At 42.1% G+C, this 15537-nt stretch overlaps 2 protein-coding genes, 1 long non-coding RNA gene and 1 other non-coding gene across 14 annotated transcripts in view; 2 read left to right on the plus strand and 2 right to left on the minus strand.

The window, feature by feature from the left end:
* Positions 1–2683, plus strand: part of CAPRIN2 (caprin family member 2) — a 38546-nt gene extending 35863 nt beyond the window's left edge. For 7 of the 11 annotated variants that reach the window (XM_032473241.1, XM_032473235.1, XM_032473236.1 and 4 more), the window contains 2 exons: positions 587–650; positions 1759–2683. In XM_032473241.1, coding sequence (XP_032329132.1) covers positions 587–650; positions 1759–2327 — 633 coding nt within the window. In that variant the 3' untranslated portion in view covers positions 2328–2683. Of the gene's footprint in view, positions 1–586; positions 651–1682 lie in introns of all 11 variants that reach the window. The other 4 variants (XM_032473245.1, XM_032473246.1, XM_032473242.1 and 1 more) reach the window with 2 other exon arrangements.
* Positions 2684–3547: 864 nt separating this feature from the next.
* Positions 3548–14984, minus strand: LOC116661340. Its single transcript, XR_004317222.1, has 4 exons — positions 14438–14984; positions 13345–13886; positions 6631–6762; positions 3548–4493 (listed from the first exon to the last, which is right to left on the minus strand). It is a non-coding gene; the product is annotated as an uncharacterized LOC116661340 (long non-coding RNA).
* IPO8 (importin 8) overlaps positions 12688–15537 on the plus strand; it is a 60021-nt gene continuing 57171 nt past the window's right edge. The window contains exon 1 of the mRNA XM_032473247.1: positions 12688–13128. Coding sequence (XP_032329138.1) covers positions 13045–13128 — 84 coding nt within the window. The 5' untranslated portion in view covers positions 12688–13044. The remainder of the gene's footprint in view (positions 13129–15537) is intronic.
* Positions 15158–15229, minus strand: TRNAA-UGC. Its single transcript has one exon. It is a non-coding gene; the product is annotated as a tRNA-Ala (tRNA).

Raw genomic sequence — 15537 nt, forward strand, 5'->3', positions numbered from 1 at the left:
GTTGTGCGGAGGCTGACTTTCACCATACTTGGGAGTCAAATTGAAATGTTGCCTCTTAAACATTTTTTTCTTAAAGATTCCAGGCAGTAAGACATTCATATGTTATAATTCGTACCAATTTCCCTGTCAAAACAGAACAGAACCCTAGCATAATTTGTAATTATCTTCACAGTTTGGTTTATAAATAGAGCAAGATTGAAATAGTCTGTGTTCTGGCTTTATTTTCTCCTTTTATATTGAGATGAGGGGCAGAGGGCACGGCCATATTTCTGAATTTCCCTCATTACCTAGCATTGTATCTTTTACATAGTGTTCTTTAAGTGCTGTATTATTTTTGCAAATATTAACATATCTAATTTGTCAGCTTAATTAACAAATGAAGCAAGTATTGGCCATTGTGGGCCTTGCTTTATTTGTTTATCTTGGTGTTGAGAGACATCTGAGCCCCTTCTGGCTGCTGGAGAAGGCCAGATAAAGGGCTAAGAGGACCTTAATCTCACAAAGTTATCTGCCAGTGATCCACCGTAATAACTAATTATCATCTTGCATTTTTGGTGCTCAGGTAAATATTCTGTATTCATTTTAGGATAATTTCCAGCAGTGTTACAAGCGAGGAGGGACATCTGGTGGTCCTCGGGCAAATTCAAGAGGTAAGGATAATTAACTGAGGAGTTCTTCAGCCTCTTTCAAGTTCTCTGCAAAGTACATCGTTTTTAGCATTTATCTTTTGAGGTTTTCAGCTTAAGTGTAGTACTGAACACCTAAGGGAGATATTAGCAAGGCTGTGGAGATCAGTGGTCAGTTTAATCAAAAGTGCGTGTGTGTGCATGTTTTAAATTTGCTTGACACCACAGCACAACTTAACCTTAGACGTGCACTCCCTGTGCTGACCTGAAAGAGTTTTGTGTGATGCTTCAGGGTGTGGATCTGCAATGATGGGCACTTGTAGATACTCCAGTGTTACTACGTTGATAGATAGGAATAAACAACAGTTAAGACACAGTGCCTTGAAATAAAAACAGGATACTTTTAATACTTCTTAAAATGTGAAGGTACTATTAAAAGATTCACTGTAACTGAGAAAGTCAAGAATGACTGAGGATTAACTTTGTCACAAGCAAAGAGCATCTTTTCCTTATAAGGAAAGTAGTCATGTTACTTCTGCCTTCTATCTGAGCAGTGTTTTTGAACAATACCGAAAACGTTAAAATTTTGTGACATCACATTAACTTAGAAATAAAGAACAAGCATTTAGCATGGGGCTTGGTGCCGTAACAAAACGTTTGAGCAGCTAGTGGCTAGTAGTTCTAAAAGTTCGTTCTTTTATATAATCTGTTTTCTCGAGTCCTTCTGCATTAGATGCTGGGAGTAGATTTGTCACCGAGGAATTAAGAATTCAGAATTACGGGAGAAAGATAAAGCAGTAAAAAAGAGTGTTCACACCTGGGTTTTAGACTTTGCTGACTGTAATTCATGTTAAGTTATCCAACCTTCTGGGAGCCTCATTTTCTTAATATTAAAAAAAAATGAGGCTACTGGACAAAATCATCTCATTCCCTCCTGGCTTTAGAGTAATAGTATGAAAGCCAGTTGCCAGAGAAACCTAGGAAAGTATACTGTAGCTATACTTTATTGCTTTTAAAAAAAAATTTACTATGAAATGTATTTTTATCTTGTTTCAGTAGCCGACTAATGTTAAATATTGTGTTCAAAGCTAACTGCTTCATTATGAGAAACTCACTGTTGCTAATAAAACAGCAGGGTGGAGTGATTCTTCTCAGGTGAGCAGCCCCGAAAGAGACAACGAAACCTTTAACAGTGGTGACTCTGGACAAGGAGACTCCCGCAGCATGACGCCTGTGGACGTGCCGGCGACAAACCCCGCAGCCACCATACTGCCGGTGCACGTGTATCCGCTGCCTCAGCAGATGCGGGTGGCCTTCTCGGCGGCCAGAACCTCTAACCTCGCCCCTGGAACTTTAGACCAACCCATCGTGTTCGATCTTCTTCTGAACAACTTGGGAGAAACTTTTGACCTTCAGCTCGGTAGATTTAATTGCCCGGTGAATGGCACTTACGTTTTCATCTTTCACATGCTAAAGCTGGCCGTGAATGTGCCCCTGTACGTCAACCTCATGAAGAACGAAGAGGTCTTGGTATCTGCCTATGCCAACGATGGTGCTCCAGACCACGAAACTGCTAGCAATCACGCCATTCTCCAGCTCTTCCAGGGAGACCAGATATGGTTGCGTTTGCACAGGGGAGCGATTTACGGAAGTAGCTGGAAATACTCTACGTTTTCAGGCTATCTTCTTTACCAAGATTGAGAGTCAGTACAGAGTCGACACTAAAAGGGTCTGGTGTTCTAATTAGTGGGAAGCAAGGAAGAGTGGCCCTCGCCCTTGTGACTGGCTGGCTTAGGAGGATGGTTTCATTCCTAGAGGAAGGAGGAGGTCCTTACGTCTTTGTTTTCCTCCCCAAGGTGAAAAATTTCAAGCTGAATGACAATTAGCACTAATCTGGCACTTTATAAGTTGTGATGTAGCCTCGCTAGTCAAGCTGTGAATGTATATTGTTTGCACTTAACCCTTAACTGTATTAACGTTCAGCTTACTAACCTAACTGCCTCAAGTTCAGGCGAGTTACAATGCCTTGTTGTGCCTCAATAAAAAAGTTACCTGCACCTTCAGTGTTCTTATTTGATTAAACATGCGGTTGAGAGGTAAAATGCTTAATTTTTAGTATTCATCACTGATAACTCTTGAATGGGAATTTATTCTTGGGTTCATACTATTATCTTAAAATAAGCCTTTTGTATATAGCAGCTCCTTTTGAGAGTGACTTTTCTCTGTCATGTATCATTCATCAAAAGGTTTGATCTGTTTGCCGCTGGCCAAATACTCTCCTTGAAGCTGTTCTGCAGCAGGGCGTGTTACCCTGTAGTTAGCTCTCTTCAGGTACCGACCATGTGAATAATAATACGAGGTACAGTGGGAGGGACACGGATCGTACTGCCGGTTCACCATCAGTTAGTTTGAGTAGCAAAATACATGGTCGTCAAAAAGCTTAGGTCCGTGGTCAGGCCACGCTGTGTTTGCTAATTTTGCTGCTTCTAGTAACTGATCTTGGGCAAGAAGTTACTATACTGCTCAGATTTTTTTCTTTAATAAAAGACCATTTCCTCAGATGTAAAATGGGCAACTTCATAGGGCAATTGTGAAATTTAACTAAGAAATTATCTAAAAGACTTAACACAGTGCCTGGCACATTAGCATTTACTAAACGGTAAATGCACTAATTGTTTTTTTCTCATTCCGAAAATGTCAGGGTTCTGTGTGTGTGTGTATATTGTCTTACATGCAGTGAAGCGGGCGCTACCAGAGTTTAGTTTCTATTCTAGACATACATCCTCACACGCCTCAATTTAAGCTTGTTTAGGTTTCTCACTAATAAGAATTTAATAAATATTTTGTTTCTCAAATACTTAATAGCTTTTAAAAGTGAACATTTTGGTTGCCATATCGGCAGTCATTTTAAGGGTTGGAGAAGGGCATTCTTACGCTGCAACCAACGAAGTCACCTGCTGAGGAAGAAAGTTCTTGTTTTGGTCCTCCACACACTCTGAGGTGTTAAATAATCTCAGGAAGATGGTATAAGAGCATTAAATTATTATGGTTAACATTTTTAAGCTAGGTGTGGGCTCAGCAGGTAAACCTTGAAGCCGTGTGTGACTCTGTAGTGTTAGATGTTAGTATAATGTTATCTGGATAGAGGATATAATGTGATTCACTATTTCACAGAAATTTTTCAACTCATGGTAGTTATTTTGAGGGTTAGGGATGTTAGTATTCCAGTTAAGTAAATTAGTTCATGGCTTTTATGTCCAGAACACAAGCTAAAAAGTATACAGACAAGCAGAAATGTGACTAAACAATTGAGGGGAAAACTTGATGTTTGAGAACAGTTGTTGAGAAATTCCACAAGGCCTGGCCCTTTTTTTAGCCACAATGTTTTCTGCTGCATTAGGGTCTTCAGTTTAGTCTTATCCTGCACCCAATCAACACTTATTTAAAATATTGTGAGCAACTCTTTGTATTTTTTAAGGTAAGTGTCCAACAAGACGAGACTCATTAACCAAGGTATTGCCTCTTGATAATACTCGCGTTTTAGGAGAGTAGTTTAAATGAAATGCTGTTTTCCTAAGTGTAAAGACAATGAACTAGAAGTTAACTGTTCTCAGACTTACGAGAAAAAATGGACAAGAGCTTTCATCCTGAAGCAATGTAACTTTTGAACACACAGTTCTTCTGGAAGCTTTTAGTGCAAGTCCAGATGTCTTTACAGAAAGGTGTACGTATGCACAGATTTGATACCTTTGCAAGAGATGCAGGGGGATCCACCGATGTGTCAGGCTCTTTAGAGGATCTTGTCAGTGACAGGGCCCTCCGTAAATTACTGTGCATCTCCGGATATACAGCTGCTTGGTTGTGTCACTGGAGGTGGAGATGGGGGAGAGAAAGTTTTCCTGTCTACTAAATAATCCTAGTCTTCTTTCACTCTGAATCTTTTAGTCTTTTGTTAAATGAATTCTCCCTTAGGAATTGGGATCTGCTGACTGCTACCTCCTCTAAAATTATTTAGTGAGTAAAAAAGCATGTAGTTAAAACAGGAGATGTTTTTTAAGAGGTTCGCTCGCTTACCTCCTGTACCAAGTATCCGTCAGTCATCCCATTTTTAAATTTAAACTTTCTAAACTCCATAATAGCTATACCTTTACGGTGCTATGACATCACCCACTGTGTTTTTATACTTTAATCTTTCCTGTTTGCAAAGTTTAATTCCTTATCTTTAACGACATGTTCTGTTGTGATCCTTGTGGTAACCAGGATGAAATGATGGTTGGCATAAGGACATTAAAGTTTTTCCATACGAGTTCTACTCTGTTCCCCTGCCAAACACTTTATTTTGATGGAAAAAAAAGTGATTTGTTCTCCACTTGCTGCTGGATCTCAGGAGTATTTTTAATCGCCACCTTAATGGTTAGCCCAATATCTCGCCTTCATTTTTCAGCCTCTGGGCAAGTGTTGACAGCTGACACAGCCCACCCGCTACCAGTGCAAGATGCTGAATACCAGATGATAAAACATATTATTGCCCATTATGAGTATTAAGAGGCCTTAGGCTCACTAATTCTAGGTTTCTCAAGCATTATTCCTTTATTCATTTTATTTCAAGGGGCCTTATACGTTGAAATAAATGATTAGGCTTTCATGTGGGTTATCTGGTTTGCGCCTGGGTCAAGGGCTACAAGATGAATACTCAGACACGACAGGTATTACGAATTTTATCCATTTCATCTGCTGAGAGCAAAAATTGAGTTCTTTCTCTGATTTCTATAACACCTCTTTTTTTTTCCTGCTCTTTATCTGGAACTCTTACTATTCAGAAGCTAAACCCCTTCGGACTAGTTATTTGATCTGAAGCTTTCTCTTGTTTCTAAGTTTCACTTTCTGGAAGATCTCCTTAATTTGATCTTCCTAGCATTTTTACAGAATTTCAAATTTCTGCTACATTTAAAATTTATACGTACACTTCTCTTGAGTGTTCCTTACATATGTATTCTGTTCATGTTTCGTGAGTGCATTATTGTCTAATTCTAAGAGTTGCCTTTTAAAAGTCTTCTTCCCTCTGTAGTCCATTTCTTACATTTTGTTCTAGTCTCTTATCTGTGTTGATATATTTGCTCAGAATCTTGTGATTTGGGGTTGACTGTTCATATTTAAGAATGAAGAATGTGGCATCTAAAAATGGCTGGGCACTTTGAAAGCAGATGTGGCACTTGCTGACTTCGGGCTCTGTAGCAGCATGAGTTTTGTGGGGAGAACACCTGGAAGAGCTCTTTCCAAGTGGGACACAAAGCCCAGAAGCCATAAAGGATGGATACACTTGATGCATAGAAATTATCCCCCTAAAACTCCTGTCAGGGGAAATAATGTCAAAAGAAAAACGACTGCCTGCAGTGGGAGGAAACCAAGAAAAGGATGGCCAAAAAAAAAAAAAAAGACAGCTGTGAAGGGGCAGTTCATACATACATACAAAAAACTGATCAGTAAGCATATGTGAAGGTTTACAGTGCAGATTTTGGCAAGCATGTGGGAAGACGGGCACTCATACTGTAGACGGGAGTAAAATTGGTCCTTTTTGGAGACAGAATGTAGACGCTTTTGACACAGAAATTTCACTGCCAGGAATTTAGACATTTCTGGAATTATGCCAAGATACCTGCACGGAGATACTGTGTGTAGCATTAATTGCAACAGCAAAAACTGGGGAAATAACCTAGATGCTGATCAGTAGGAAATTGGTAATATAAGTGAGAAGAGAAGATAGAGCAGAGTGTGTAGTATCATTTGTGTAAAAATTTCTAAAAGCATGTACATGTGATTACCTGAACCATTTTTCCCCCTGGTAGCATGTACAAGAGATTTAGTAGTATTGGCTTTAAGGAAAGAGGGTTGCAGTAGGTAATTTTTATCCTGTATATGATCGTAGAATTTGAAATGTACATATCACTTTTTTGTTAAAAAATTTAAAGTAAAGGAGAAAATGGTAAGTTGCGCTGGTACTTACCTGGCCATATCTTGGATAGAGCTTGAGGGTCTGTTTTAATTATCATTAAGCCTTTCAGTAACATTTGCATTTCATCTCGTAACTCACAGAGCACTCTCATCTATGGAATCCGACTTGATCTTCACGATGGTCCTGGTGAGGTAGATACGGTTTTAGGGGATCAGAAAATTGAGACTCTTGGAGACTGACTTCCTAAAGCCACTAACAGAAGTGCCCAAGCCAGGCTTGGCTCTTCTGAGTCCAATTACAGTGTAGCATTCTCCACCATGACTTCTGCCCTCTAGTTTTCAGGTGTGGTCACCTTCACCATATTTTCCGTCTCTGTTTTGTTCACACAGGTGTTTTGCAGGTGCCACTCAGCTTTTCTAGGGCAAACTCAACACTCAGAGCAGGACAAACTGGATTCAGCTGAGGCTGTCCTAAGTTACAATTTCTCGTACGCCCTGAATTTGAACGGGGTGACTCCTTTTCCAATGTGAAACGTGGAAAGCCCGAGGAAATGAAGAAACAGAACATTCTGAGGAAAAGCTGATTTGAAAATGAATGTTTCATCTTTACTCCTAGTTAATACCACAGCCTTTCATTTCTATGCCTCTCCACCACCACCACTATTTTAGTCTCTTGAGATGGAAGTTTCTGGCTTCTGTTTAGAAATCCCCCAACCCCCTATTTAGCTTATATATACTGATTTTTTTTTTAAAGAAAAATTCCTCTTTAACTGAGAGATCTGCCACATTTCTTTTCGAAAAGTCTACTCAGGGCTTTTGATTACATGTGATAGTTGAGAGGAGATTACCACTGACGTTATTATAGCCACAAAATACTGAAGATTTTATGCTTACAAGATGTATGTATATACTTCTGCATGTATTTCAAGTGCTATGGAGAAGAGACACTTCTGAAGCAGAGGCAGTTCATCTACACACTTCACAGTGTTCACTTACAGATTGTTCAGGATGGTTGAAGAGCTATGTTATTAAACTTAGAGATAGGGATTTTCCTTCACTGGGTTTTAACTCCCGCTTTGCCTTCATCGTATGGACTAGATTCAAGCTGGCTATCGTGGAGCAGCAGATGAGCTGCTGCCAGCAGATGGGGAAGACAGCTGTGTGCCGTTCCATTTAGACGACTAAAGTGTGAAATCTCAAAAAAGGCCACTTGGAGTAAAAATGACTTTCTGTCATTTGAGCGGTAACCACGCCAGTTACTCTCTCTGCTGTATTTCTAGGGTAATGTCACCCACTTCTGCGGTGCCAACTAGCCTACATGCACCGCTGACTCAGAGTCCTCCAAGCCCCGGCCAGGGCTTCCTCCTCCTCACCCAGCTCTCCTGTGAGAACCAGATGTGAATTTCCGATGGTCACTCTAGCTCTGTTACCCATGAGCACCTCTAGTTCAACATGCCCCAAAGCGAACTCATCTTCCCCCCAAAGTCTTATACTCCTTCCGTGTCCCATAGGTCGTCAAAGCTACATACTCTAGAATCATTTTTTTTTACATATAAACGTTTTTTATTGAGGTATAGTCTTTTTACAATGCTGTGTCAAATTCCAATGTAGAGCACAATTTTTCAGTTATACATGAACATACATACATTCATTGTCACAATCTCTTTTGCTGTGAGCCACCACAAGATCCTGTATATATTTCCCTGTGCTACACAGTACAATCTTGTTTATCTATTCTACATTTTGAAATCCCAGTTCCTTCCCACCCCCCATCCCCCTGGTAACCACAAGTTTGTATTCTATGTCTATGAGTCTGTTTCTGTTTTGTATTTTTGTTTTTTGTTTTTGTTTTAGATTCCACATGTAAGCGATCTCATATGGTATTTTTCTTTCTCTTTCTGGTTACTTCACTTAGAATGACATTCTCCAGGAGCATCCATGTTGCTGCAAATGGCGTTATGTTGTCGGTTTTTTATGGCTGAGTAGTATTCCATTGTATAAATGTACCACATTTTCTTTATCCAGTCATCTGTTGATGGACATTTAGGCTGTTTCCATGTCTTGGCTATTGTAAATAATGTTGCTATGAACATTGGGTGTAGGTGTCATTTTGAAGTAGGGTCCCTTCTGGATACATGCCCAGGAGCTGAATTCGTGGGTCATATGGTGAGTCTATTCCTAGTCTTTTGAGGAATCTCCATACTGTTTTCCACAGTGGCTGCACCAAACTGCATTCCCACCAGCAGTGTAGGAGGGTTCCCTTTTCTCCACAGCCTCTCCAGCATTTGTCATTTGTGGACTTTTGAACGATGGCCATTCTGACTGGTGTGAGGTGATACCTCATTGTACTTTTGATTTGCATTTCTCTGATAATTAGTGATACTGAGCATTTTTTTCATGTACCTATTGATCATTTGTATGTCTTCCTTGGAGAACTGCTTGTTTAGGTCTTCTGCCCATTTTTGGATTGGGTTGTTCTCTAGAATCATTTTTGACGTCTCTTTGTGACCTTGTATATCTGATCAGTGACAAATTTCTGTTAAGTCAACCTGTGGAATGTCTCATATCTGTCCTACCTTCTGTATTCCTATTGTGGTTATCCTGTTTCAGACCCCTTATCTCTCACATGCTTTCACGTAATCATTCAACCAATACTTATGGATTGCTTATGATGTACCAGGCATAGTGTGAGACTGGGTCTCACTGTGTCTCATTTATCAAAGTTTGGATAAGGTCCCTTCTTTCTCCTAAGTAGAATACAGTGATGACAGTTAATATTGAGCATATGCCATGGGCACTGTGCTGATCTCATTTAATCTTCACAATAGCTTTTGGAAGCAGAGGAGGAAATGGACAGATAGGTGAGGCATATGCAAACCATGATAATACAAGACAATATAACTCACTCAAATTCTCCCTCATACAAGGTGAAGGTGTTAATATAGATGCCCTCTCGTATTGTACACAGTAATAAAAAAAAGGGGGGACTCAAACAATGAGCCATATATAAGTTAAAGATACAGTTAAGGGAGAGCTACTTTAAAACACTTGCAAAGAAATCTGAGAGCAGAATTAGAGATGCCCATGTTTTTTCCTGTTGTCTCAGACAACACTAATTTGACATCACTATCTTTTAGTGACTTGTGTTCACCGAGTCTTTTCAAAACATACAAATTTTTCATGCAAACATCATCCCTTTTTAAATTATGTATTTTGTTAGTTAATTTTTTTTAATTTTAAGATAGTTGTAGATTCTCACGTAGTGGTACGAAATAATACAGATGGATCCCATGTACCCTTTATCCAATTTACTTCAATGGTTAACATCTTGCAAAACTAGGGTACAATACCACAACCAGGATATTGAGATGCCATCAAGATAGAGAATATTTCCACCGTATAAGAGTCCCTCATGTGCCCTTTCATAGTAATACCCATTTTCCTCTTGTCCCCATCCCCACTTTAACTCCTGGCAACCACCTCTCTGTTCTTTTTATAATTTATTATTTTAAGAATGTTACATTTTAAAAATTATATAAATGGTATCAGACAGTAAGTGACATTTGGGGACTGGCTTTTTTTTTTTTTCACTTGGCATAATTCTCATCCAGGATTTATCCAGGTTGTTTCATGTATTTCCTTCTATTGCTCAGTAGCGTTCCACGGCATAGATGTGCCTGTTTGTTTAACCACTGTTTCCCAGGGAGGCTGCACCATTTTAAACTCCCGCCAACAACATATGAGTGATCCAGGTTCTCTGCATCCTCACCAGCATTTGGTGATGTTGCTATTTTAAAATTTTCTTCTCTCATTTTACATTACTGGAATGACTGCGTCAGGTCTGTCCCTGCTCTAAACCATCTTTAGTGCTACCAGGGTTCAGTTTAGACATGTGTCTTGAAGGATTTGGGTGCATCCAGGTAGAAACATCTAGTTGAAGAAAAGAGATCTTGGTTAGAAGCAGTGGTGTAAGTTGTCCCACTTGAGTGGATGGTTAAAGTTACATAAGGGATTGAAATGACTAAAGCAGAATGGGTGGAAGGGAAAGAGAAGAGTTCTGAGAAGTGCCACTATTTAAGAGTTGAGTGATCAAAGCGTTAGAAATACGTTCTTTTAAGAGGAAACAAGGAAAGGTTATATATGTAAACAGTGTCAGATACCAGAGAGGTTTTAAGATGAGAATTAAAGCTGTCTCGTGCAGATACCAAGTGCATATGTTTTAGATATCAACTGAGGTATCAGTATTCATTTTTGTTGGCAGTTTCGGGGGGGGGGAATTAAGGCAGACGCCTGTGAATAGCTGACTGAAGCATGAATAGGAGGTCAGAAAGTAGAGACAAGGAAGGAGTGAAAAAAATGAACAATAGTCAGAGAGCATTACTGAACAGAGATTGTTTTTAACTGGAGGAAATGTTTTTAAGCTGAGGTTGAAACAGTAGAGAGAAAGAGGTTGAAAATGTATGAAAAAGTTTTACAAATTGTCAACAATGTGTGTAATAACACTCAAAATTTATTTTAATGAAAAATATGTGGAATAGAGAGAGATTAATGGAGCTAGGTCCCAGAGGGGATGGAAGAAGATTGGGTTCAGACTGGAAGCAAGGAGATGAAGAGGGGTGAACAGAGATTAATTTGTGTTTGCATGAGTCAAGGCTAATGGTTTTGTTCATCTTTGCAGGACTCTGTGAAAAGGGAGGGAGTTTGAGAAGGGTCTTGAGGGTTGGAACAGTTGCTGAGGGAATGGAAGATGGTGCTGATCAAAGGAAAGGAATAGGATGGTTGAGCCTGAGAAAGAATAAACATTTGTAGCGGTATCAATTTGAGCAGTGGGTCAAGGGTAGACTTGAGAAGTTAAATTGGGAGTTTAAGAGCAAAGAAGGATGCGTAGTCAGGAATGGATAGACTAAGGAGACTGAAAAGTGATTGATTTGGAAAACAGGTATAGCATTATTGAGGGAGAGAGAGAGATGAAAGAGTAGGTTCTATTTTGAGAAGAAGATTTTGGAGTTAAGATTTCAGGGGTCAGAGTTTAGATTACTGGGAGGGCCAAGAGAGTGGGTTAAGGAAATAATGTGGAGGTGAAAGGCACTATGTTTTATAGAAACTCGGAGCGTTAAGGAGTTTGTATTGTATCTTGAAATTGATGGTAAATCATCAAGGAAGGGACATGACAGTATTAACCAGTAGGAAGCATTACTCTGATGGAAGCGTAGAGTGGGCAAAACTGGAAGCCACCAGAGAGACGTTGCTAGGCACTTCTGCACCCAGCTGAAGGCCGTGGTCCCATTTACACCCTCTGCAAAGGGGAGAGCTTTCAGGCAGCTAAGTTTTCCTACACATATTTTCTACCGTCTTGAATGAACCCATTGGTCTCAATTATCTGCTCCTGGAAAGATGACGACCCTTCAGATGTATTTTGCCCAGTCATCTTCTTTACAAACATAATTAGAACTCTCTTTTCTGAGTTAGCCTCAGGGAAAAGTAGCTCCTTCATATTTTCATGCCGTTGAAATTGTGGCGCCAGATATGGCCACAGTGGGTGAAAACAGTATAACTTTTTCTGCCTTTCACTACTTTTCTGAGAAGATGCGGAAAATTTTCAGAAACCCCCAGGCATGTGGTTTCTCTGATCTCCGCATTTCCACAGGTACTTTGTAAGTATATTTTACCCGTTTACATTTGCGTCTTCTATCACATCGTAACCTGCACCGAATTCATTTTGTTATAACGTGGTACCTAGATATCTCAGTACTTGGCTCAAAACTACATGTTTAAGAAACGTTCAGCGAATGAGTGTGAGTGAGTGAGTGAGTGAATGAGTGCATGTTGGCTCCCACAGACCGAGAGAACCCTGCCCTCCTATGGTTTAGATAATCCCGAGGTCCCCACAAGTCTGCCCTGGAACAGGTTCAGTTGTGACGCTCAAACAGTTCTCAGACTAACAGAAAGTGCCACTCCATCTGTATATGTTTAATTTGGAAGCAGCTGTAAAGAGACCCCCAGGCAGCTTGTTTCCCCATCTGGGAAGAGGCGCGAGGCTTTTCGTCCGTACGGCAGCATGGCGGCCGCCTGCCGGAGCTCGTGAGCGCGGCTTCCCTCCGGGGAGGCGGCCGGGACCGCTTTCCGCACAGCAGCATGGTGGCCGCCAGAGGGCGCGGCCATCGCGTCGCGCCCGGGGGAAGAGGCCGCCGTAAAGGAGGCGCCGCTTCCTCTTCTGACTTCTCCCGCCTCCCACCGGCTGTCGTAAAAGGGTGAATGGAGAGCGAGTTGTGGGGGGTAGGAAGGGAGGACAGGGGGCGCGGAGTCAGAGTGGCGCAGCAAGTGGCTGCAGGTGGCGACGGTGGCGGGGGGTGGGGAGTGAGGTGGTGCGGGGATCGCAGAGGAGGAGGCTGAGGGCGTCCAAAGGAAAACTCAAGCTGCAGTCTGGCCTACTGGTCCGGGGGCCGCGGAGCCCCCGCCCGGGGAGATGGACCTCAACCGGATCATCCAGGCGCTGAAGGGCACCATCGACCCGAAGCTGCGGATCGCCGCTGAGAACGAGCTCAACCAGGTGAGGCGCGGGCCCGCGGCGCCCCGCCGCCGCCGGAGCGGCGCCCCCCGCCGGCCGGCGCGGCGCCCCCTGGTCTGCGCCCCCGGCCGCCGCCCCCACGCGGGCTCCGGACCCCGCCGCGCCTCCCGGCCTGTCCCGCCCGCGCCCGCGCCCGCGCCGCGGGGTCTGGGGGAGCCGCGCGCCCCGGGATCTTTCCTCGGCGGCTCGCTCACGCACCTGTTGGCCACCTTTGCATCCTTTCCTGTCGAATTCCTCCTCCCGTGCAGTTTGTTCAGCCCGCTTGGTTCGCAGAAAGCAGCTCTGGCGAGCTTTGCTGGTGTTTTCAGGGCGTGATTTCTCTTAAGTACGCCGGCTTGGTGGGAAAATTCACTTAAAATTCAAATCTGAGTTCAGCTTTTGTGCCGACCCAGCCCTTTTTAGGTGTTGCTGTGGGAAACCCTGCCCATCGCCTGCTTCTGTGGGGCTGGCAGGACCGTGTACACACTGATTGGCAGAGTTTTGCTGGGGCGCTGGGAAATGCTGTCGGGAGAGAGCTCTGGGCAGAACAGGCAATTTTCACAGCGGTTCTGCTTTACAAAGACACGCCGAGTAGTGAGTGTCTGTAGGGATTTCTCATAAACGGTAAAAGGTGGAGGACTTTCTTTACCCCCCCCCCCCATCCTCTGTCCTTACTAACTAGCCTCGACCTTGTTCCCGCGATACCACTCACGTTTCCAAATTTAATGATCCCAAACTCAAGCTTCTGTTTTCCTCCGCACCTGTAAGAATGAATCGTAGACCTTTCACAAAAGAAAGTACGATAGAGTGACGGCTGTTTGAGGTTGCAGTAGTCCTTAAAATGTAAAGGAATATTCCTAAATTAGTGGTTCTCCAAGTGCTGACCGGGGCGAGCAGCGTCAACCTCATTTGGGAACGTGTTGGAAATGCAAATTATGAGGCTTCCCTCTAGACTTAAAGAATTAGAAACTGTGGGGATGGGGCCCAGTTATGTTTTAATTAGTTAGCCAGGTGATTCTGTGCTTCTTAAAGTGTGAGAAAACTGTCCTAAGTATACGTTCCCGTAGAAATCCATTTAGGTTTTCCCTGGTTGGAGTTGACTGTAAAGTGCAGATCTGCGTTGTGAACCTTTGAAAGGGATTATTTTAATGGGCAAAGTAAGTGTGAATCCAGGATTCCCAAGAGATGAAAGGGAGGGGGGGAAAACATTGACTCTGGAGAGCAGGTTGAGTTGAAGGGCAGCCCAAAGGGAATGTATTGCTGCTGCAAAAAGAAAGGGACTCTTAGAACAGGGGAGAGTTAAAGTCAGTACCTGCCCCAGGCTTTGCAGAGTAAAAGTACTGTATGTTGCTTGGCTGGAAAAGCAGTAATCCAGGCGTTGGTTCCGAGGAACAAAGCAAGAGCTGAACTTGCAGTCCGGTAGTATGAACAGGGGAGGTGGCCTGCTTGTGACCCCCTTCTCATCACAGCGAGGCCGCATGTTATTTTGATAGTGCCCACAGGGATCATGTCATTGCTGTCGTGTTGTACCACCCTGCCTCTGTTAGCCTGCCCTTGCTTTGTTTCTGATTCATCAGCAAATAAGCGCAGTTGACTTCATGGGAGTGGGAAAGGTAGGTGGGAAAGCCTGCAGAACGAGAAGAGACAGTTAGGACCCAATTCCACCCTTTTCTTTGTGGCATTTCAATCCAAATCCATTTCAGCCTCACTCTGCTCTACCCCATATCCGCCCAGCTCTTCGCAGAGCACGAATCCCTCAGCAACTTCTAAACGTAGCTTATTGCTAAGTCACTCATTTAGCATTTATATTCTGTATAATACTTTGGATTGTAATATGCTCTACGTATTTTTCTAAATTGCTTGTAAGTACAAGACCAAAGTATGTCACATAACCTTTAATAATGTTTATATATATGTTTTATATATAGGTTATATATATATAGGTTTTATATATATGTTTAATTTTTTTTTTTAATTTTTAGGTTTTTTTGGTGGGGGGAGGTAATTAGGTTTATTTAGTTATACTTTTTGAGGGAGGTATTGGGGATTGAACCCAGGACCTCATGCATGCAAGGCACGCACTCTACCACTGAGCTATACCCTCCCCCCTGTATGTTTTATATATATAGGTTTTATGTATATGTTTTATATATAGGTTATATATATATAAAGGTTACATGGTTATATAATAAAATAAGTTTTGTATGCTGTAACATCCTTCTTTGTTGGATAAACAGGTGGGTAATCTTACCATTAGTGATGAGGGTCCAGTTAATTTATTTTAGTTTAGGTCCCCCCTCAGCAGATACCCTCTGAGTAGGAAGAGGGGGCAGTTTCTACAGTGTCCTGGTTGATTTGTCAATTGCCATTTAGAAGAGTAGGCAGCTTCAAAACGTAACAGCCTGTGTTCCA

This window comes from Camelus ferus, chromosome 34 (assembly GCF_009834535.1).
Source record: "Camelus ferus isolate YT-003-E chromosome 34, BCGSAC_Cfer_1.0, whole genome shotgun sequence".
Taxonomy (NCBI): Eukaryota; Metazoa; Chordata; class Mammalia; order Artiodactyla; family Camelidae; genus Camelus; species Camelus ferus.